Here is a 22,953-nt window from a genome sequence, read left to right on the forward strand (position 1 = left end):
ATATGAGGTAAAATCATTTTCTTCTTTTATCACCTGTTGTTTTCTTTAATTTGTTATTTAGGTGATTTAATTTAATAGTTTTTTAAGACTCGATAAAATACTCAATCATCTATAAGAATTGAATGATAATCGGCTTGTGAAGTGAACGTCGACGAGAGTTTGAAAGATTGTACATTTTCTTCATATTTTTATTTTATTTTTTAATGATAAAGATTGTAATAATGACGTATTCTTAATTAGTTTTTATATATTCTCTTTATGTTTTTATTTTTATTTTGTATTTTATATGAATTTCTAATTTGTGTAAATTCATAATTTCTTTTGGTTCAAAATAGTATCTCTGACCTTATTCAAAATATGCCAACCATAGTCTTTTAAAAAAAAAGTTCATTGTATCTTAAAGATATCTTATGTAACTGGGAAAAAAATGAATGACAGCATTAAAGAGGGAAGAAACAGAAAATATTAATTGTAATAAATTCATTAATCAAACACTAAACATATAAATACATTATATTAAAGAAGAATTGTGAAAATTATGAGATAAAAGCTCATTGTATCTTAAAGACGTCTTATGTAACAAAAAAAAAAATTAATGACAATGTTAAAGATGATAATTAACCTCTTGAATATGAAGAGGAAAAAACAACAATATTAATTGTAATAAATTCATCAATCAAACACTAAATATATAAATACATTATGATAAAGAAAAATTGTGAAAACTATGAGATAAATATCTAATTGTTGGATCCAAGACAAAAGAACAAAGATGAACGAGAGATAAAACAAAGCCATATCAAAGTCCCAAAAATTGTGACCTTATTGTTTTGGTTTCACTGTATTTTTTTTTTTTTTTAATTTATTTCCTTTTAGGTGTGTATTTGATGGAATATTAATGTTGAATTTTGTAATATAAATGATGTATGTTTTTGGGGATATTAATTTTGCAAAGAGAAATTATTTTCCTTTTTTTTTTCTTTGTTGTTCTTATTTGTTAAACTGACTGATACTTTTATCACCTCTTGATTTTGCTTTCAAATAATATATTTAAAAGAGAAAATATTCTATTACCATCTTGAACTATACATGAAAAGATTAAGACAAACCTGAACTTTAGAAGGGTCCTATTACCCCTGGACTAATTAAAATTGTATTTTTGACAACCTTAGTGCCTACGTGACACAACACACTGAAGGATCCACGTAGGCACACGTGTGTGCTACGTAGGCACTAAGGTTGTCAAAGCTATGATTTTAATTAGTCCAGAGGGTAATAGGACCCTCTTAAAGTTCGAGTGTGTCTCAGCCTTTTCGCGTATCGTTCAAGGTGGTAATAGAGCATTTTCCCTATTTAAAAAGAATGGAAGTTAAACAATATATATATAAATAAATGTTTTAAACCACATGTAGGTACTGATCAATATATAATTTTTTTCAGTTCTCTTTTTATAAGAAAAAAAATATTTAGAATTACGAGAAGCGTGGATACGTTCACTAGTATATTTTTATAGCCTCTCAATTCATTGAGTCTTCTCGCAATTATAATATGCTTATCAAGTTATGATTAGTTATTACATTACATGCATCTTTCTTCTTTTTTCTCATAAAGTTGTTTATACAAGATATTAAACTACTAGTTAGTTGAATCTTCTCAATTTTCTATCTTTATTTGTTTTAATTTGTAAACTAAGCAAAAGAAAATTGATCTCCACATTTCAACACAACAATCGAAAAGGAAGTACTTTAATTTCTTCCGTAATGATGTGATCTTTGACGTGATGAAGAGAGTTATTAGTGAACGTTGAACTATCGCAGGCGAAGAAGAGAATTTTCAATTTTTAAACTTCAGAGAATTATTGAAGTAAAAAATTGAGCAAAATCTTGACAAAAAACTAAATTAAAACTGGATAAAACTGATCAAAAATTGAATTAAAATCGACCAAAATCTAGAACAATTGATTGGTAACTCAAAATAATAAATAACCTACGAGAAACGTATTTCTTACTGATTCTTGTCAAGACCTCATTAAAGTTCACTGAACCAAAAAAGATAAGGTGAAGGTCAAACTCTAAGGTCACTTGATGACTTTTAAGTTTACAATATTTCAATTATTGAAGTTATTAGCATTTAAAAGCAAATAATATACATTTTAATTCGTTATCTCCTGATCTTCACTGACCAAGACAACCTTGAAAAAAAAAAAGCTAGAGGTTGATTAAGGATCTCAATTGAGATTGAAAAAACGTTTTAAAGAGGATGGATCCTAGTTGAACAACCAAGGTGGAACTTGGAAGGGCATATCCTATGGTCAATTTTAAAAAATTGATCAAATATATTCTTCGTCATATTTTGAGATTAAATTTAAATTTTTTTTTACCATTGCTGTTAACAATTTTGAACAAAACACATATTTATTAGTGAAAAAATTATACTATTTCTAAAAGAATAAAAAGACAAATTGTTCACATAAATAAGATTTTTTTTTAGGAATATTAACAGTGTAATGTTTAATCAATTATCAGTCGAATATCTCAGTGAAAGAATCATAGTTTGCCTAAATAAAAATAGTTTACCCACAACAAATGAACAAACTATTAAAAAAAGATTTATGAGAATATGATTTGCCCATTTTGGGCAAACCATATTAATATTTATTTTCCCTCAACAAACATTTGTCATACGATGTTAGTAGTAGTTTGCTCATTTTTGAACAAACTGTCCGTTTTATTACATTAAAAAAAAAAAGACTGCTCGTTTTGACTCTTAAGGTTAAAAAAATGTCCCTTTAGCTCGAAACACATTTGCAATCACCTCCATTAACGACAAGGGTAATTTTGCTACCAAAATAAAGCGAAGGGTGTACGAGTCCAAATTGAACAGTTTGAGGTATTTTGGCCTTTTCCGTTTTTTACAATTATGAATTAATATATAGTTTTTATTTCTATTTTAGTAATTTTTCAACAAATGGGAATAAATCACCTAATCCAAATTGAACAGTTTGAGGTATTTTGGCCTTTTCCGTTTTTTACAATTATGAATTAATATATAGTTTTTATTTCTATTTTAGTAATTTTTCAACAAATGGGAATAAATCACCTAACATTTTTTCCCCTCAAAGCTACTGCAATAAATAGCCCTGTGTGTCAATTTTCTCCAACCTGGATGAATATTGAAAATCTTTACAGGTCCCAAACTTGCATGCTATATTTTCAGCCTCGAAGTATATCCTAAAATAGAACTGAAGGCCTCAAAGGTTAACAGTTCACTCAGTGCCTCATTAAGAGGAAAGATCAACACTTGGGAAAATGTACCAAAATCACTACTACAACTTTTATTTTTTCTAATGAATTTGCTCCGATAAATACGAGAAAACCAGAAGGGTACAACCAAATCAGTGATCCTATGGAAATCCTTTCAAAGCACAACCTATGCTTTGTGACCTTTCGCCATCTCATCGACATCCAGTTCAACTTCAAGGACCGGTGAATCCTTCTGCATGCTAAATTGACTGATAAAGCAAGAGACGGATGAATCCCGATCAATTCGAAAGCTCTATTTGATGCAATAAGAAAAAAAGATGAGCAATGACAAAACAAACCTGTTGTTAACAGGACCATGGTCCACTGCTGTCCTCAGGCAATATATAGCTCTGCCGACAATGTCTGTCAAGGAAACAGGACCAAAGGTTCTGCTATCCTTGGCTTCCTGCAATTGAAAAGGCAAGAAAATATAATCTATAGTCAGTTAATATTTCTAACATATAGAAGAGCGAAGGTAAGCTGGTCAGGATCGTCCTGCCAGCTTGCCGCCTTTCACCTAATTTTACTATAGCACTCCTAATTAATTATTATAAGTTATTTAAGTATTAAGAAAATAATAATATTTGATAAAAAAAAGTAAAATAGACAGAAAATGATAAATTATCTCTTTATGTTTTAAATTAACATGACACGTCACTTTAATCCCACTTAAATTTTTTTCACTAGTATTTTGTATAGTAATTTTTCTATATCACTACTAATTAGTTATTATAAGTCATTTAAGACATGTCTGATCTGCTGCTTGAATCGTGATATTACTATATCAACTCTAATTAATTATTATGGTCCTCTAAGCATTAAAAACAAATAATATTTCATAAAAAAGGGCAAAATAGACACAAAATGATACGTCAACATAAAAAATTTGATTAACTATCGAAATTATATTAGTACCACATAATTTAAGATTGGGCCGAGGAAAACATAAAATGACATATATTATTTGAAAATGAGATAAAAAGTATTGTAAATCACAATAATTAAGAACTTAATATATAAATATATACATATATATATATATTAAAAAAAATTTATCAACTGTCGAAATTTTATCCGTGCCACATAAACGGGGATGAAAAGAGTATTCACATCTTATTAAAAAATTATGTAAAAAGCATTACATGTCACATAACTAACAACTTAAAAAATTCAAAAGATTTGATATATTTGTCTGACTCTCGAAATTATATCTAAAATTTATTTGTCACATAAATTGTGACAAAAAAACATATATTGGGCCTGTGCTAGCACGGGCCGTTGGTATCTAGTATTACTATAAAAATTATATCTACCCAGCTGCTATCTATCCCCTACGCAAGCGCAACGATGACTATAATATGGATCAGCTCAAGCATTACAAATTCTTTGCATGCTTGTTAGGTAGTTGAGGATTTTGATAAAGGCCTAGCTCCCCCCGACCTGTACTTCTTGTGAATATTCTATTATTAATAAAATTAGCTACTAGGCGCACTCCCTAGTGGTATATTAGCCTGAAGAAAAAGCATTACGAGTTCAAAACTTTCGAAATTTTACTCATTGGAAGTGCTGAAGTTTTAGCCCAAATACACACATCCTATTAGAGGTTTGTTCAGATTTACTGCTTACTTTATGCAAGCGCCTTACAAGACTCTATAGAGAAGCGTAACTTGTTGGTTCACAGATTTTTGTAGATCTTCAGCATGTCCTTAATGCTGAGGAAAACAATTTACCAATATCAAAAAAAAAAAAAAAAAAAAAAAAAGGAGACCGGTAACCTAAACTAATACATAAGATCACTGCTAAATTAAGGTTTCAGTCATGAAAAAGGAAAACTTGTTACGACACATCTAAACTTCAATACTTTATGGTACATACAACTTTTGCTTCAAAATAATGGTATCGAAATTATGCAGTGAATGAGTCTGTTTGTATGGAGGAAAATTATTTCTGGAAAATGTTTATATCAGTGGGATGTTGTTGGATGGTCAAAATATTTGAAAAATATCTTCTCTGGGAAAACAAGTTACATAAGTGACATTGCAAGTTCATTTAGCTCTTCCCCACCCACTAAACACCACCACCACCCGCCCCTTGACCATCCCAACCCCTGTCACTCCCCGAACCCCCACTCCCCGCCACATCCTACCCCTGCCACCCGCGAACCCCCACTCCCCACCACATCCCACCCAATAATCTTTTGCTAGGTAACCATTTAAATACAGTTGAGATTAAAAAAATTGCTTACCTACCAAACATTAGAAATTAAGTAACAAAAACCACTCGTTTTCCAAGAAAATTTTCTATGGAAATATTTTCTACCAAACACACCGAGTATCAAGATTCGGATCAGATATGCAGAAAATACAACACAAACATGATGCAGAACTAGATACTGAAACCAAAGACAAGGATTGCACAACATACTATGGGACTATTGGCCTAAAATATCATATTGTAATAAGCACATTTACAATTTGACAAAAAAAGGATTTGAGAGAACATCACAGGATAGAAGACACAAACAATCTATCGTGAGGATCAAATACCTTAGGTTTCACATTTTCATTGTCAGCCAGCACCCAACATTGATCTTTTACAAGGACAAAAGGTTCATCCTTTTCATCAGTGGACACCATCTCATAGCCTTCAACGGCAGCCAATCTACGGACAAGAAAATCATCTGATTTTATAGGGTCCTTGAGCACCACAACATCCCCAACAAATACTTTCCTATGGAAAGTAGAAACATGAAGTCAGCAATAACAAAGTGGAAAATGGGCAGAAACAAATCCATATAATTGCTTCCATCACAAGGAAAACTACTAAATTTTTAAACCAAAGGCAAAAATTGAACATAAACAATAAGTACAATGCAATCACCTCCCTACAACAATTTATGGTTGTATGATTTCCTTGCGCATTTGTCCAGGAAAAAAATGAAAACAGTCTTACTGGACGTCAATAAAATCATATATGCCATTGAACCCCCAATTTAGTCAATAATTAGCAAGCCATGTGTTAAAACCAATCCTGTTCATGACATATGAGAAATTAGAGGGAAAAGAGAAGAAAATTTGAGAATTTGTGTCTTGATTATTCCCTCAAGCTCGTGGGATGAGAATGTGTCTTGGATTATTCCCTCAAGCTAGTGGGATTAAATAGTGTTACAAAGAAAGTAAATAAGGAAGGAAACTAATAAGAATTATTACACAATAATCCAAGTGCCTAATTATTGGAATTTGGAGATAATCCACACTATCTAATTATAGAGATATTCTCATATCTAAATTATCTAGTCATGATATCATGTTTAACACTCCCCCTCAAGTTGGAGCGTATAAGTCATATGTTCCTCGCTTGCCACAAATATAGTCAACTCTAGATCTTTTAAGTGATTTTGTGAAAATATCTGCCAGTCGATCTTTCGAGTTGACAAAACTTGTGGAGATATATCCTGATTCAATCTTCTCTCGAATGAAGTGACACTCTATCTCGTTGTGCTTTGTTCTTTCAGGAAACACGACATTAGAAGCGATGTGTAGTGCAGCTTGATCATCATAAATCAATTTCTTGGTTCAACTCCTCCCATCTTCAATTCCTGGAGAAGTTGTCTCAACCATATAAGCTCACACGTAGCCAATGCCATAGCTAGATACTCCGCCTCTGCACTTGATCTAGCCACAACATCTTGCTTTTTACTTTTCCAGGAGAATATCTTACCTCCCATTAGAACATAATAACCTGAAGTGGACCGCCTATCGGTAGGAGAACTAGCCCAATTTGCTTCAGAATACCCAACAATGTCGGTGTGTCCCTTGTCTTCATACAATAAACCTTGTTCTGGAGAGCTTTTGATATATCACAGAATGTGCATTACAAGGTGATTGCAGAAACTGGCTAACTACACTAATAGCAAATGAGATGTTTGGTCGTGTGATCGTAAGGTGGTTGAGTTTACCAACAAGTCTCCAATATCTGCAAGGATCTTTTAGAGGTTCCCCTTATCCTGGAATAAGTTTAGTATTTGGATCCATAGGAGTGTCCACATGTTTGCAATCCAACATACCAACATTTTCCAAAATGTCTAAGGCATATCTTCTTTGCATAATAGCAATACCATTACCAGATTGTTCCGCTTCAATGCCCAGAAAATACTTCAGCTTGCCTAAATCCTTAGCCTGAAAGTGACTTGAAATGTGTTGTTTGAGTAGAGAAATACCTTCATGATCATATGTGATAACAATATCATCAACATAAAAAATTAAAAAGCTATGTTTGCCATAAGATGAATGCCTATAAAATACAGTGTGATCAACTTTTTTCGAACCAATCCAAACTCTTGGACAACAGCTCGAAAACGACCATACCTTGCTTTAGGAGATTGCTTGAGACCATGAAGACATTGGTGAAGTCTACATACTATTCCAAACTCCCCCTAGCAGTACTGCTGGTGGTTGCTCCATATAAACCTCTTCAGCAATTTCTCCATGAAGGTATGTCTAGCTGGAAATGGGGCAATGTTTCATTGCGGCATTTTTTATGTCTAGCTAGAAAAGGGACAATGTTTCATTGCTGCATTTTTTATGACTAGCTGGAAAAGGGGTCAATGTTTCATTGCTGCCATAGATATGAGAAGACGAACTGAAGCCATCTTGGCAATTAGTGAGAGAGGATCTCCATAGTCAATGCCATAAATCTGAGTGTATCCCTTTGCAACCACTCTCGCTTTGAGACGATCAATAACTCCATCTGAACCTACTTTAACTGTGAATACCCAATGACAACCAATCGCGGTTTTGCCTTTCGATAAAGGAACAAGCTCCCAAATACCATTATTATGCAAAGTAGTCATTTCTTCAATCATAGCCTGACGCCAACCTAAATAAACCAATGCTTTTGCCACAGTCTTAGGAACTTTGACGTGGATAAGCTAGTAATTAAGGCATGATATGAAGGTGACAAACACTGATAACCTAAATAAGTAATAAAGGCATGATATCAAGGTGACAAATGATGATAACCTAAATAAGTATAAATAGGAGCTTGATTAACATTAGGTTCTAGTACCTTTGTAAAGAGCAATGGGAAGATCATCTAATGAGTGCTCGACTAGAGCAGGAGACATTGTTGGAGCAAGTAATGCGTCACCAAGATTATTTTGTGTACTTATATCAGAGTTGCTCAGGAGGAGGCTGGGGTCATCGAGAATAGACCTTAAGAGAAGGAGGTGAAGCTGGGGGTGGAATAGTTGGAATTGAAAGGACTGTTGATATGGTCTTTTGATTTTCCATTTTAGGAGAAAAATACAGAGAAGACTCAAGAAGGTAACATGAACCGAGACCAAGTACTTAGTAGAGGGGTCAAAACAATTGTAACCTCTTGTAGACGAGAATATTCGAGAAAGATACATTTAAAAGCCTTGTGTTGAAGTTTGTCTTTTACAGGGGTAAGGTTATGAACAAAACAAGTGCAACCAAACACACGTGGAGGAAGGGGAAATAACTTATGGTCCAAATAGAGGATTGAGTGTGAACTCTTGTACCGCAAAAAAGAGGAAGGCATACAGTTGATTAAATAACAGGCAGTAATAACGACATCACCCCAAAAACGTAAAGGGACATGATTGTGAGCCAGCAATGTTCGATCTGTTTCAATTAGATGTTTGTTCTTACACTCAGAAACTCTATTTTGTTGAGTATGTGAACAAGAAGACAAGTGCCATATGCCATGAGATGACATAAAAGAAAAGAAAGAGACAGAAATATTCTCGGGCATTGTCAGTGATTAACTTCTTAACTTCTTAATGGCAGCACAAAATTTTCGAAAGATAGAGAATAACTCAAATCTATTTTTCATTAAGAATAACCATGTGCATCCAGAATAGTCATCAATGAAAGTCACAAAATAATGAAAACCTAAGGAAGAATATATCAGAATGAACAATTTCAAACATAGAGGTGGCCCTATTATAGACGCGCTTTGGGAAAGAGGAACGAGCGTGCTTCCCAAGCTGACATAACTCACATTCTAACAAAGATAGACTAAATAAACTAGGAGAAATCTTTTGTAGTTTCAAGAGACTCGGATGACCTAGTTGATTATGGAGCAATTCAGAAGGAGTAGTGGAAGTGAAAGCAACATATGGTTGTGCCTATAGCAGGTACAATCCCTGTGACTTATGTCCTTCTCCAATTATCTGTCCCCGTATTTCGGTCCTGCAGAAGAACAAAATCATCAAGGAAGGTTACAACATATTTCTTGTTTTTGGTTAACTTGCTAATGGAAATAAGATTATACGGACATTCAAGTGCAAAAAGAACTGATGTGAAATGTATGGAAGGCAGCGGGCAAGATATAACTATCCCTTTAACTACAACCTTTGATCCATTAGCCAAAGTCACAGTAGAGAGGATAGAAGGGGTAGTAAGAGAAGAGAGTATTTTTGTTACCAAAAAATATGGTCCGAAGCACCAGAATCAAGAATCTATTGTTCCTGAGATGAAGACTCTGTGACAAAGCAAAAGGAGTTACCAGGTTGCATTATGCAAGCAGCTGATGAACTTGATAATTGTTGCCTTGATGCTGTCCTGTCAATACAGTTTGCTGCAGTTAAAGGGATAGATATAGATGATCCATCCCTGAAATCAGGTGTGGGCAAAATACCATTTCCGTTATGAGCCACATTTGTTGTGTATCTGGGGTGGGGTGGTCATTATCGTGTGGAGGCATGATTTATCACCAAAAAGATGCAGAAACCAGTTGTAAACAAAAAAAAAAGTGGCAGAGGTTTTTTTGTTGTTTCTACGACATTCTGTTTTGCAGAATTTGTTTCTGCAATTCTGTGTTTTGCAGAATTTTTTTTGATTACTGTGATTCTATTTTGCAGGATCTGTTTTGAGAAAAAGAAGAAAAATTAGAGAAAGGAGGGCTCTAATACCATGAGAAATTAGAGGGAGAAGAGAAGACAATTTGAGAATTTGTCTTCATTATTCCCTCAAGCTAGTGGGATTAATTAGAGTTACAGAGAATGTAAATAAGGAAGGAAACTAATAAGAATTATTACAAAATATTCAAGTGCCTAATTATGGGGATTTGGGAATATTACACTATCTAATTATAGAGATATTCTCATATCTAAATTATCTAGTAATGATATCATATTTAACAACTTAGGCAGCAACAGCTATAATGTTAACTTTGATTTCCTATATGCCAGAACAATGTAACGTTTCCTTCAGTAAAATGTGAGACTAGGATGTTGCTGCAAACCTAAATGTAACAAAGCTCTAGCAAGGAGGAAATCAATTAACAAGTAGATGACAATTATTCATTAAAAGCCCCTTGCATCAGTTGGCGAGTGGCTCTTAATCCAGGATACATTTTGACCAAAAGCCTCCAGAGAAGGGGTTTAACTGTGCAGAAATACCTACACATGCAGTACTAATTTGGAGGACAGCGACCATCTCTTTGTACAACTGCAGGGTGGCTAGACATCTATGGGAACTATTCCTGCGGACATCTGAGTAGAGTTTGATAATGCATAGATCCCCCCAAACAACTGTTCCATTTCTGGGGAGGCTGCAAGCTAACAAAAAAATGCCATTCCCAATCGCATTGTATGGTATTGATAAAAGGAACCAGAGATGTTTTAAAGGAAGGTTTATGACTGTTCAACCTTTGTTCAAGTGCCGTAATTTACTAGGCCTCTAGTTTAGAGGATAGCATGAAGCATGTTACAAGACATTGACCTCTTTAACTGTAAGAACTTTGTAAAGAATGAGATACCTTTTGTAACACCACCACCGACTAGTGCAAGGCATTTGTATCAATTGAATAAATATGTCTGGCAACTGATTAAGAAAACATGAGGTAGTAGCCAATCTCTTAAGATAATTAGCATCATACACACCTCTCAGATTTTAAGTCTTTAACATAGTGATACTCAAATTGTATCCTCGACAAGCTTGATGTTCTTTCACGCTTGCTGATTAAAGAGAGCACCGTAGATTAATGATCCACTATGCCAAAACTAATAAAACCATCCCACTAAAATGGATAGGGAGAAACATCCTAACTTAACTAGATCATGGGAATGGCCAGTCACCCAAAGCTACCACAATAGTGTTTTCAGAAATAATCTGAAGCAAGGGCTACTGACCCAACTTTAATTTTTAAAAAAAGGCTACCTACCAACTTCAGGTGAGTACGGTGTAATCACAACAGAAGGTAGGCAAGGAGAAAATGCATACAACTTAAACGATAAAGTCAATTTGAGCAGAATGAATATACAAAATAGAGTTCAACCTTACCAAAAAACAAACAAAATAGAGTTCAAGAAAACTCACTTTGTTACACCAAAAGGCGTGACCAAGTAATCAACCAAGATAAAGCCGACTATGAAATATTAAGGTTCAAAGCTAAAAAAAAAGCTAGGTGATTTCTTCCCATATGTTTAAACTTTAGGGACTAAATGTTATTCGATACATGTGTACTAGCCTGGACACTATCGTTATCCAAAAAAAAAAAAAATTACTATTAGCACTATAAAACCTATATATGTATAGTTTCCTCTTGGTATAACTATAACAACAACAACAAACCCAGTGTATTCCCACACAGTGGGGTCTGGTTGGTATAACTATAATCAAGAAAAAAAACACTATAAGCAAGAAAACCAGTTCTTCAGTTGAAAATGCCACAAAATTATAAAAGAAAGTAGCAACAAAAACACGATATTACTAATTGTAAAACAGCTCTCCCTGGCTTGGTAATGATTGTCAAGTGCATATTCGAATTAAAACAAAAGAGAACAAAGTAAAAATGTGTTCAAGCATAAAAGCTGAGAAAACAAAGCATAAGGTAATGACCACATAGTTGCAACAACAGAGAAATTACGTTGGATCAACCCAAGGTATCTTCGTTGGATCAACCCAAGGTATCTTCCTAACAAGAAGTGTGCCGCCCTGAGCTCCGAGGGTTGGTGCCATTTCCTCTCCCTTGTTATAGTGCATGAATGTCAATTTGCCCTGAAAGAAATTCTTCCATATGGTATCACCTAATTCTCTCTCTGTAATTTGACCTCCTTTGTAGTGCTGCACAGAATTAATATATGGTTAATTTTTTCCCCTCTTTCCCTGCAGGGGGATATACTCGAGCAATAAAGGTAAATATATAGAAGCTTGCTTGATTTTAAGTGCAAAAAAACACACAATAGTTCAATACATGGAAGCTTGCTTGATCTCATATAGCTTGTGTCTTTGACCCTTAAAATACTTAACGTAGTGATGGGTTTCTAAAAAAAAGATGGACTTGCATGTTGTAGCTTTATATCCATCAGTTTAGCAAATGTCTAACACTATGATAAGGTCAGGCCCTTTCTTGTTTTTCACTTAGTCTTGAGAGGTCCGGTCAGTATCACTTAAATTTCTCTTAGTAGTAATCTTTCCTAGACTAGGTTCACTGTTCCTTTTAAGTTGGGGAAGGTTTGGATTCCATCAGTACCAGTGCCCTCCTATTCAACATAGGCAAATTACTCGACTATTCCACTAGTTACCTGCTACTTGCTATGTTCCACCAACATAGGTACCGGGTAACTCTGTCCGCTAAGGCTTAGACAGAAAGGAAGAAGTCAATTAGCATTTTTTGCCTCCTTTAGGTCTTGAGCCTGAGATCTCATGGTTCTCCTCCCACTTCATTGACCACTAGGCCACCCCCTTGGGTGCGTGAAGACCTGTACTATTTAGCTTTCCTCTCCCGCATTGGAATCAACTTTCTAAAGTTTGATCATCAAGTTCAAATCTATGCCAAGACATTATTTTACCATAATATCAGGTTGTTTTTCATGAAGATAAAGTTAATGTAATGTAATTGCCGATGTCCAATTATTTAAGGAATGTCTTTTTACATAGAACATTGCAACTTAAGTTGGAACATGTCACACTCTCACACCATATAGGGGGACACATGTTTCCTTCTTGTGCTCCGATTCTTGCAAGATTACCTCATAGTCTCAGTAACATGGTTCAAAAGTTATCAGACAGCAACTCTTCTTTAAGTTGAACCATCTCAACATAAAGCATTATAGCAGAAAAAACATACAGCTACTCTAGATTCATGAGAAGTTTCAAGTGGAATCCAAGGACCCAAGTCACAGATGGAAAATAGAAAGTTGCTCCGGTGACTTTTGCTAATTTTCATCAAAACATTTAAAGAGCAATATGCGTTGGTTGAACTAATATAGTAGCAGACAACTAGTCAGAAAAGATAATAGCAAAAAGAGCCAAAGACAAGCTCATAGAAAAAACATATTCAGTTATTCAGACATGACTACATGATTTTTTCTATGAATTGAGAAATCTCACTTAATGAATTTTGAGGACGTCACATCCCCAAGAGAGTGGAGAGGGGTGAAAGACCTCAGAGCGTCCAAGAAAGCTTGGAAATGGTTATGGAGATCCTCAAGGGGGAGAGGGGGAGCATGCTCCTTGTAGGATGGTGATAACAGAAAAGATGGGATTATTGAGGGGAATGGAGGACTAACAATATCAGGTTTCCATTTGGAAGTGATTTTTGGATGAATATTATGAAGGGATGGGAGACTTTAGTGGCCACATTACTTTCAATGTAGTTGATGGAAGTAAAATTAGTTTTTCAAGACACAATGCGACGAGAGGATGCTGAGACTCGCCAAGTGCGACAAGAGGATGCTGAGAATCATCTTTGTTAATACATATTTAATATACAGTCTCTCAAGCCAGACATAAAACAACAGATTTGAAGAATTTAAGAAGGGTAAGTGCATTGGGATATCACAGTTAGCCTACTGGATTAGGAGGTGGGTAGAATTCCAAAGCCTAGTAAGGTTACTACATGTGAGAATTAATGGAGAAAAAATATTATTGAATTGTGTGTGTACATAATTACATCAAGACCCTATTTATACACACTATAGTACAATCCTTTTCCGTGTAGGATTTTTACATACTATTCCTATTTCTACTCATATTCTAACACTCCCCCTCAAGCTAGTGCATACAAATTATATGTACCTAGTTTGTTACAAATGTAATTAATACAAGAACAGTGAGAGACTTGGTGAAGATATCCGCAAGTTGATCACTTGACTTCACAAATTTTGTAACAATATCTCCAGCGAATACTCTGACAAAGTGACAATCAATCTCTATGTGTTTAGTCCTCTCATGAAACACTAGATTTGACGCGATATGAAGGGCTGCTTGATTATAACACACAAGTTCCATCTTACCGGTTTCTCCAAATTTTAATTCTCTCAGCAACTGTTTGATCCAAACTAGCTCACAAGTTGCTACAACCATTGCTCGATATTCTGCTTCCGCACTAGATTGAGCAATTACACTCTGTTTCTTACTCTTCTAAGACACCAAATTACCTCCTACTAAAACACAATATCCGGAGGTAGAACGTCTATCAGAGGGTGATCCTGCCCAATCAGCATCAGCATCTGTGTCTCCAATGATATGCCCGTGACCTCGATCCTCAAAAGTAGTCCTTTACCTGAAGTTGATTTTATATATCGCAGAATACGAACAACTGTATCCTAGTGACTATCACAGGGGAAAGTCATAAACTGACTTACAACACTCACAGGAAAGGATATATCAGGTCTTGTCACAGTGAGATAATTCAATTTTCCAACCAACCGCCTATACCTTTCAGGATCACTGAGAGAAGTTTAGCATTTGGATCCATAGGAGTGTCAATGGATCTACATCTCATCATTCCTGTCTCCTCAAGAATGTCTAAGGCATACTCGCGTTGAGAAATAACAATGCCTGATTTGGACTGAGCAACCTCAATGCCTAGAAAATATTTCAGTCTGCTGAGGTTTTTGGTCAGAAAATGCTGAAAGAGATGTTGCTTCAATTTAGTGATACCATCTTCATCATTGCCGGTGATAACGATATCATCAACATAAACCACCAGATAAATACACAGATTTGGTTGAGAATGTCGATAAAACACTGAGTGATCAGCTCCACTACGAATCATGCCAAACTGCTGAATTACTGTGATGAATTTTCCAAACCAAGCTCGAGGGGACTGTTTCAGACCATAGAGTGACCAGCGTAATCGACATACAAGGCTACTAGACTCCCCCTGAGCAACAAAACCAAGTGGTTGCGCAATCGACATACAAGGCTACTAGACTTCCCCTGAGCAACAAAACCAAGTGGTTGCTCCATATAGACTTCTTCCTCAAGATCACCATGCAGAAAAACATTCTTAATATCCAACTGATAAAGAGGCCAATGACGAACGACGGCAATGGACAGGAAAAGACGGATAGATGCTATTTTAGCCACGGGAGAGAAAGTGTCACTATAATCAAGCTCAAATATTTGTGTGTATCCTTTGGCAACAAAGCGAGCCTTAAGCCGATCAAACTGACCGTCTGGACCAACTTTGACTGCATAAACCCAATGGCAACCAACAGTAGATTTGCCTGTAGGAAGGGAAACAAGCTCCCAAGTACCACTCGCATGTAAAGCAGATATCCCATCTATCATAGCCTGCTTCTATCTTGAATGAGAAAGTGTTTCACCTATAGTCTTAGGGATGGAAATAGAGGACAAAGATGATACAAAAGCATAATGAAGTGATGATAAACGATGATAACTCAAGAAAGTATAATGTGGGTTAGCATTACGGGTGGAACGCATACCTTTTTGAAGTGCTACTGATTGGCCAAGAGAAGGCAAGTCCGCAGTAGGAGCAGCGTCCGACGCATGACATGAATCATCTGGGACTAATAGTGAACGCGAACGACGATGATAAGTCAGAAGTGGTGGCACTGCAGCTGGAGACGAAGAAGTAACAGTTGATTCTTCAAAGGTTGGTGCGGCTAAGTCTGGAGATACAGGTAAAACCAAGAATGGTGCGGGTAAGACCGGAGATATGGGTAAAATCTCAGAGATATCAGGATGATCAAAAGATATATAGTAAGGTCTAGATTCAAAAAAAGTGGCATCGACGGACATAAAGTAGCGATGAAGATCCGGTGAATAACAACGATAACTTTTTTGAACTCGAGAGTAACCAAGGAAGACACACTTGAGAGCAGGAGGGGCTAATTTATCTTTTCCAAGGGCTAAGTTATGAACAAAGCATGTGCTCCTAAAGACCCAAAGACACGAGGGGGGATAGAGTAAAGATGTGACTGTGGAAACAATATAGAATGGGGAACCTTATTCTGAATGGAAGATGATGGCATTCTATTAATTAGATAACAAGATGTAAGGACTGCATCGCCCCAAAAATGTAGCGGAACATGGGATGCAATGAGAAAAGTGCGAGCAGTCTCAAGAAGATGACAATTTTTTCTTTCTCTATACCATTCTGCTGAGGAGTGTATGGACAAGATATCTGGTGAACAATTCCTTTATGAGTCATAAACTTCTGAAACTGAGATGATAAGTATTCTAAGGCATTATCACTACGAAAAGTACGAATAGAAACACCAAATTGAGTTTGTATTTCAGCCCAAAAACTTTTGAATATAGAAAATATCTCAGAACGATCATACAAATAGAATACCCTGCATATTATGTTGGATACAAGGAGATCGGAAATAGGAAGAGGGGGACAATTCTGGTCAAATCATATTAGCGGAAACTATAAGTGAAGGATGAAGGGGAGCGCTGGTATTTCTTTTGATTTATATACCCGAGGCACCCACGAGAGTTTGCTTCTTTGCATAATTGGGAGATAGGGGAGTGATAGTATCGAGAACCTGAGGAAAAGTATGATCATATTTATCAATTGGTGTTATATTGTAGATGCTCGAGGGAAGATGTAAATAACTACTTCTTACATTATCAAGCTAAGTTGCTCAGACTCTTCAAAAACGTTGCCGCACCCGTGTCGGATCCTCAAAAAATGCAATACTTTTCAAGGATCCAACACGCACCTGATGATATTTTTGAAGAGTCCAAGCAACATAGTTATCAAGGATCCGACACGCACCTGATGATATTTTTGAAGAGTCCAAGCAACATAGTTATCAACATAGTAACTACACTTTTATGAAGAGAGGAGGAAGAGCATGAGATATAGCTCTTTTGTGGGTAATATTGAAGGAGAGGAATAGGGGTGTTTGAAGATGTTGAGAAAGATATTGTACATGCAAGGAATGGACTTACATCTTCAGTTTCTTTTTGGTGCACCAGAAGGTTCTTGTTTGTTTAGATGATGTGATAACTTTTATAGAGAACAATACTTCGGTCCAAGTCTCTCTACTTTTTGGGTATACAACTTGTTCATGGGGTTTTTTCCCAACATCAATTAAAGGATCAACTTTAGCAAGAAAAGACATGTTTAGTTATGTCGTGGGAGTTGGAGTACCCAGGAGCCGATTAATGATTACAACAGCGATATGACTTCAACAGCGCCTATGATGTAGCCTGCTAAATGAACTTTGGAAAGAAATTAGAGGTGATTTTGCTGGAAATGGCAAACCTCAAGAGATGGAAAATTTAGCATTGTTCAGATTCTCATAAATAACAAGCTTCTGATCCAAGATACTTCACTAGTTAACTTTGTTTTGTCATACAGATGGTGAGTAATATGATATCTTCTTCTAACATCTTGGCTCAAGGTAGAAACTACTCCTATAATCAAAGATAACCTCTTACTCGAGATGACACTTCAAACAATCATAATTTAGTGACTACCTTGGACTAGGCAATATAATGTAATCCCACATATGGTGCCTGTAAAATTATGACATAATTGTGAAGAATTTTTCATCTTTCCTTTCCTTTTTATTTCATTTGAAGTCCCTCGACATCAAAATCCACACCACAGCCCCTAGTTCTTTTTTTTTTTTGATATAACATGTCTTCATTCAATATGATAAGAAAGTAATCTACAATGTTACTATTCTCAAAAGAAGTACGAAAGTAATCTGGCCTTAGATCACGCAATTGTCATTCATTCCTCTTTGTGGTGTAACATAGGATTGCCATCAATTCCAACAACTATACACTCAACGGAGCCCTACAATATCACGCATCAAAACTTGAAAGGGGTTGTGCATGTATATGAACTGAGAAGAAAGGAAAGCATATGCAAGCACCTACCATTTCTAAACAAGAAAAATCTGAGGACCAATGGCGCACAGTTTGAAACTAGATGAAGAACATTCCTCTACTTAAATACAAGGATTCTACCTGCAAAAAGGTTCAAACCCGTAACGTGCCCCTAACCCACATCATGTGGTATGCTTCTTACCACTAGAACAAACCCTGGAGCCACCATTTTTGTACATCATGTATATGAGAATAAACAAACTATGCAAACACGGGATGGATAATCCAATCAAAAGTGAGTGGAACTCTCCAACTATGAGGTTGGGCAACTGAGTCACTAAGGAGCAAAGTTGGTAAGTGGTACTGTTTTTTTTAAAGTAGTAACAGTGCATTCATATATCAGTACTTTGGAGTACTGAAATCCTATTTACAAGGGAGTGTCCAAAAAAAGCTATGATCCTATGTCTATAGTGAGCCTAAAACATCAACAATAGAAACAGGATCATTAGAGTAAATCTGATTACACCAGGAACGCAAAGTCAAGATACGGTTCTGCTTGACATGTTGCATGTTATTATCTATATTCTCAAAACACCTACAGTTTCTTTCCTTCCAGATTGTCCACCATATGCATGCAGGGATACTTCTCCAAGCTTTGTAGTGCTTCTGTAATATTCTCAGGCATAGAGCAGGAGACAACTTTGAGGCTTAAGAATAATCTCCACGGTTGTCCTGGAATCCTGCAGTGTAAGAATAGATGATTGACAGTCTCAGCTTTCTCCTCGCAGAAGTAACACCTTGAGACTAGTGTTAACCCTCTTCTCATCAAGTTTTCCTGTATTAAAACTGCCTCCCTTGCTAGCAACCACACAGAGCATGATACTTTGTGGGGTATTTTACTTTTCAGATGTATTTTCCAAGGCCACCTGACGTGCTGCTGGTTGTGTTGATTCAACCTTTTATAGACCTTGTTTACCTTGAATTTTTTTTTGAAAAGTGCTTGCCCTGAAATTTCCTGCATCACAACCCTGCCATTCCAATTCATCCTCTACATCTTGGAGCCCACTAAATTGATCTATTATACCAAAAACTCAGCCACTCTTCGTAGTTCCCAGTCAATTAGTTGTCGTCTAAAGGTGAAACTCCAGCCTTCAGGAGACCACAACTCTGCTATGGTGCTCTGTTGATGCATCACCAAATGGTGAATGTCAGGAAAGAGTTGACAGGTTCCTGCCTCATGCCAATCATCTTTCCTGAAAGAAGTCATCTCCCCATTGTTCACTTTGAACTTGGTGTTCACCTTTAACTCCTCCCATAGCCTCTATTGCTCTCCATAAATTGACCCCATAAGGAGTGTAAATTTCCTTGGACATCCATTTACTCTCTTTTTCACACTTTGCTTCAATGACCTTTCCCCACAGTAACTGTTTTCTTTTGAAAACTTCCAACGCCACTTCATTCCCAGAGCCTTGCTATGGTTATTTAGGCTCTCAATTCCAAATCCCCCATTCTTTTTATCTACAATCACTCCCTCCCATTTAACCAAGTGGTAGTCTTCTCTTTCTTTGTTCCCCTCCAACAGGAAGTTCCTCCTGATGATGTCTAATCTTTTAATGACTCCTTTTGGTATTGGGAATAGAGACATCATGTATGTTGGCATGACATCCAGGACTGATATGATAAGAGTTAATCCCCCCCACCCCTCACCCCACCGAGGACAAGTACTGTCTCTTCATCTGGCAAGTGTCCTAACACACTTCTAAATCACATTGTTCCAAATTCCTTAAGACTTGGAATTAGCTCCCAAGGGCATTCCAAGGTATGTAGTGGATAAAGAGTCAACTTCACCACCTAGTATTGCATTTAGAACCTCCATATTTTCCACCTCAGTAATGGGGTATAAGAAGCTTTTGCTCTAGTTAATATGAAGTCCAAAACTCCTTCAAATAGCACCAGAATAATCCTGAAATATTTGAGTTGCTCTTCCATCACAGAAGATGAGTGTGTCATCTGCATATTTAAGGTGGGTCACCTCCAAACTTTACTTGCCTTCTCTAGCCACATCAAACCCTCTAATCCAACCACTGAAATTAGCAGATTTAACCATATTGTTCAGCTTCCATATCTAATAGGAACAAGAAAGGTGACAGGGGATCACCTTGTCTGATTCCCTTTTGTGATCTGAAGAAGCCTGCTGGAGTGTCCCATTTATAAGAACTGAGAAGCTTACTGTTGATATGCAATATTTGATCTAAAGGAAGTGGTACTGTTGGCTTCTAGAGAGGGGAGGTCTACCATATCAAAGAAAAAGGATAATAGATTATACATCAAAGGATGTAGAAGTTTTTTTATATAATGATGGTGTTCCAGAAAGCGCCACGCCGCCACCTCAAATATTCCATCAAAACTTGCTTACCTCTCTCCAGTACAAGTACCAAAACTCTACCAACCAAAGTTTAGGCAAATAGAAAGAATCACCTAGTGTGTTCCAGAAAGCGCCACCTCAAATATTCCATCAAAACTTACCTCTCATCACTACAGGTACCGAATAACTCTACCAACCAAAGTTTAGGCAAATGAAAAGAATCACCTAGTGCTCTTTATCTCTTCTTAAATGTGAACCCTGATCTTGACAACTAGGTGGCATAGAAGTTATATAAAACTAAATAAGGGTTTTATTTTTTATGTTTTGATAACCGTGGTGTCTGGGCCAGCTTATGCGCACCTCGAATAATTCCATGGGATACGTACCAGGTAACTCTGTCCACCAAGGCTAGAACATATGGGAAGAAATCTCCTAGTGTTCGTCTCTGTTGAATTTTACTGACGATTTAACAGCACAATATGTGATGATATGAAAAATCCAGCATTTTTTTAAAGTTCACACTTCTCCCCCTTTTTTGTAGGGGTAGTCTTGTTGGTGGTGGTGAATGAGGGCTCATCTGAGTCAATTTAAAATTACTATATTCAAAGATAGTTAAGATCTCCATCATCCAATAACAATTTGTGTCTTCTACCATGAAGGCCTAAGCATGATCCAGAAGCTTTAGTACTGTCGCATGAAGTTTTAGTACTGTTGCATACTCCAACACAGCTGAAAGTAGATGCTGCTACATTTTAATTGTAAGAACTTGTGTATACACAGCACTGTTAATAATTCACTTCAAAAGGGGCCTCTAGGATTTTTATAAAAAGCAGTTTGGCTATAGCTTTTATGTTGTTCCCTCCCCTGAAAGTAGGCCACATTTATCCAGAGCTTAAAAGATTACTAAAGTTGCAAGCTTTAGATTCCCAAAGTTTTATTTTAGAACTCTGAACTGAAATTGATGCATACTCCTGTTTTTGCATTTTATGATAGTTCCACGGCTGACACTAAAAATTTTTTTGTTGGTTTGAGACAAATCATATAGAAAACACATTAAAAGTATGAACCTACAAATGCCATGAATCATCTGAAATGTATAGAGTCAAAAACATGAACAAGATCTTGAAGAAAGTTTCTTCCTTTCTTTGCCATCAGTCTTGATCATCACAAAAAGCAATAAACTTTAAGCTCATAATTTCTAACTTGCCACAACAGTTAATTAAAAAAAAGGGTAGCTTGTTTCACCAAAGCTCCTGCAATGCGCGGGTCAGGGAAAGGACCAGATTGCAAGGGTCCACATTTCTGCAAGAGGTAGTTTCCACAGCTTGAACCCCAACAACTTTACTAATTACTCCAAGGTGCCCTTCATCAAAAAAAGATCCATACATACTAGAAGCCTCTAATTCACTGAAGTTACTATCTCTCTCTTTTCAAAGACCTAATCTTTTAGACAAAACAACAAAAAACCTTTACCCTAAACCACACATACGTTCTTGATTCAATACTTTCAACTCTACAATCACAATATACAAACAATCAATTGTAATTTTCTGGGAAGATGAGACAGTTACAGCAAAAAATAGAAAAAGGGGATTGACCTTCCAGCCAACAGAGGCAGAGTATTCAAGTTTGCCGATTACGTATCGGATCCAAGTTGCAGCTGAAACCATGACTCAATGGGGCTTGCTTCTGCTGCTGCTTGTTCTTGCCGCCGTCGTATGTCTGTCAGTGTTGTCAACCGGTGTAGAGTTTTAGCATTCCCTTTTTCTTCTCCTCTTTCTTAAACCCTCATATCCCTTTTCTTCTTATTTCTTACTACTTCTTCCGTTTGAAACTTTCCTTTTTTTCTTTTTTTTCAATATTTTAATTATAACTTTTCATATACATTTGATATAACTTTAATTTAAAAATTTTCATATTATATTTGATATAACTTTAATTTAAAAATATAAAATTCAAAATTTTTCTTTATTTTCTTAAACTTATTCAAATGTCTTCTTTATTTTCTTAAACTTTATGTTAAATTAAAGTAGATCGTTCTTTTTTAAACAGAGAAAGTATATTATTTTTTTATACAACTTTAATTTAAAGTCACAAGATTCAAAAATATTCTTTATTTTTAAAATTTTATGCTAAATCGATCATTCTTTTTTAAATGAAGGCAATATATTATTTTTCCCGGCCTAAGTTGTAGACCTCGAAGGGCACTTACTGATGC

The 22,953-nt window shown here is 35.9% G+C and overlaps 1 protein-coding gene across 4 annotated transcripts; it reads right to left on the reverse strand.

Annotated features, from left to right (window-relative positions):
• Positions 1-3,187: 3,187 nt before the first annotated feature.
• Positions 3,188-22,601, reverse strand: LOC107863825. 4 transcript variants are annotated; one of them, XM_047407968.1, is made up of 5 exons: positions 22,334-22,601; positions 12,198-12,394; positions 5,849-6,032; positions 3,602-3,708; positions 3,188-3,511 (listed from the first exon to the last, which is right to left on the reverse strand). In XM_047407968.1, exons 1-5 carry the CDS (start codon positions 22,403-22,405, stop codon positions 3,430-3,432), a joined length of 642 nt encoding a protein of 213 aa, XP_047263924.1. In that variant the 5' UTR covers positions 22,406-22,601; the 3' UTR covers positions 3,188-3,429. The 4 variants fall into 4 exon arrangements, with proteins under 4 accessions (XP_047263924.1, XP_016565470.2, XP_016565472.2 ...); XM_016709984.2 differs by having other exon boundaries at positions 3,602-3,711; positions 12,222-12,394; positions 22,334-22,558; XM_016709986.2 differs by having other exon boundaries at positions 12,222-12,394; positions 22,334-22,557.
• Between the last annotated feature and the right edge of the window lie 352 nt (positions 22,602-22,953).

Source organism: Capsicum annuum, chromosome 3, assembly GCF_002878395.1.
Source record: "Capsicum annuum cultivar UCD-10X-F1 chromosome 3, UCD10Xv1.1, whole genome shotgun sequence".
Classification (NCBI taxonomy): domain Eukaryota; kingdom Viridiplantae; phylum Streptophyta; class Magnoliopsida; order Solanales; family Solanaceae; genus Capsicum; species Capsicum annuum.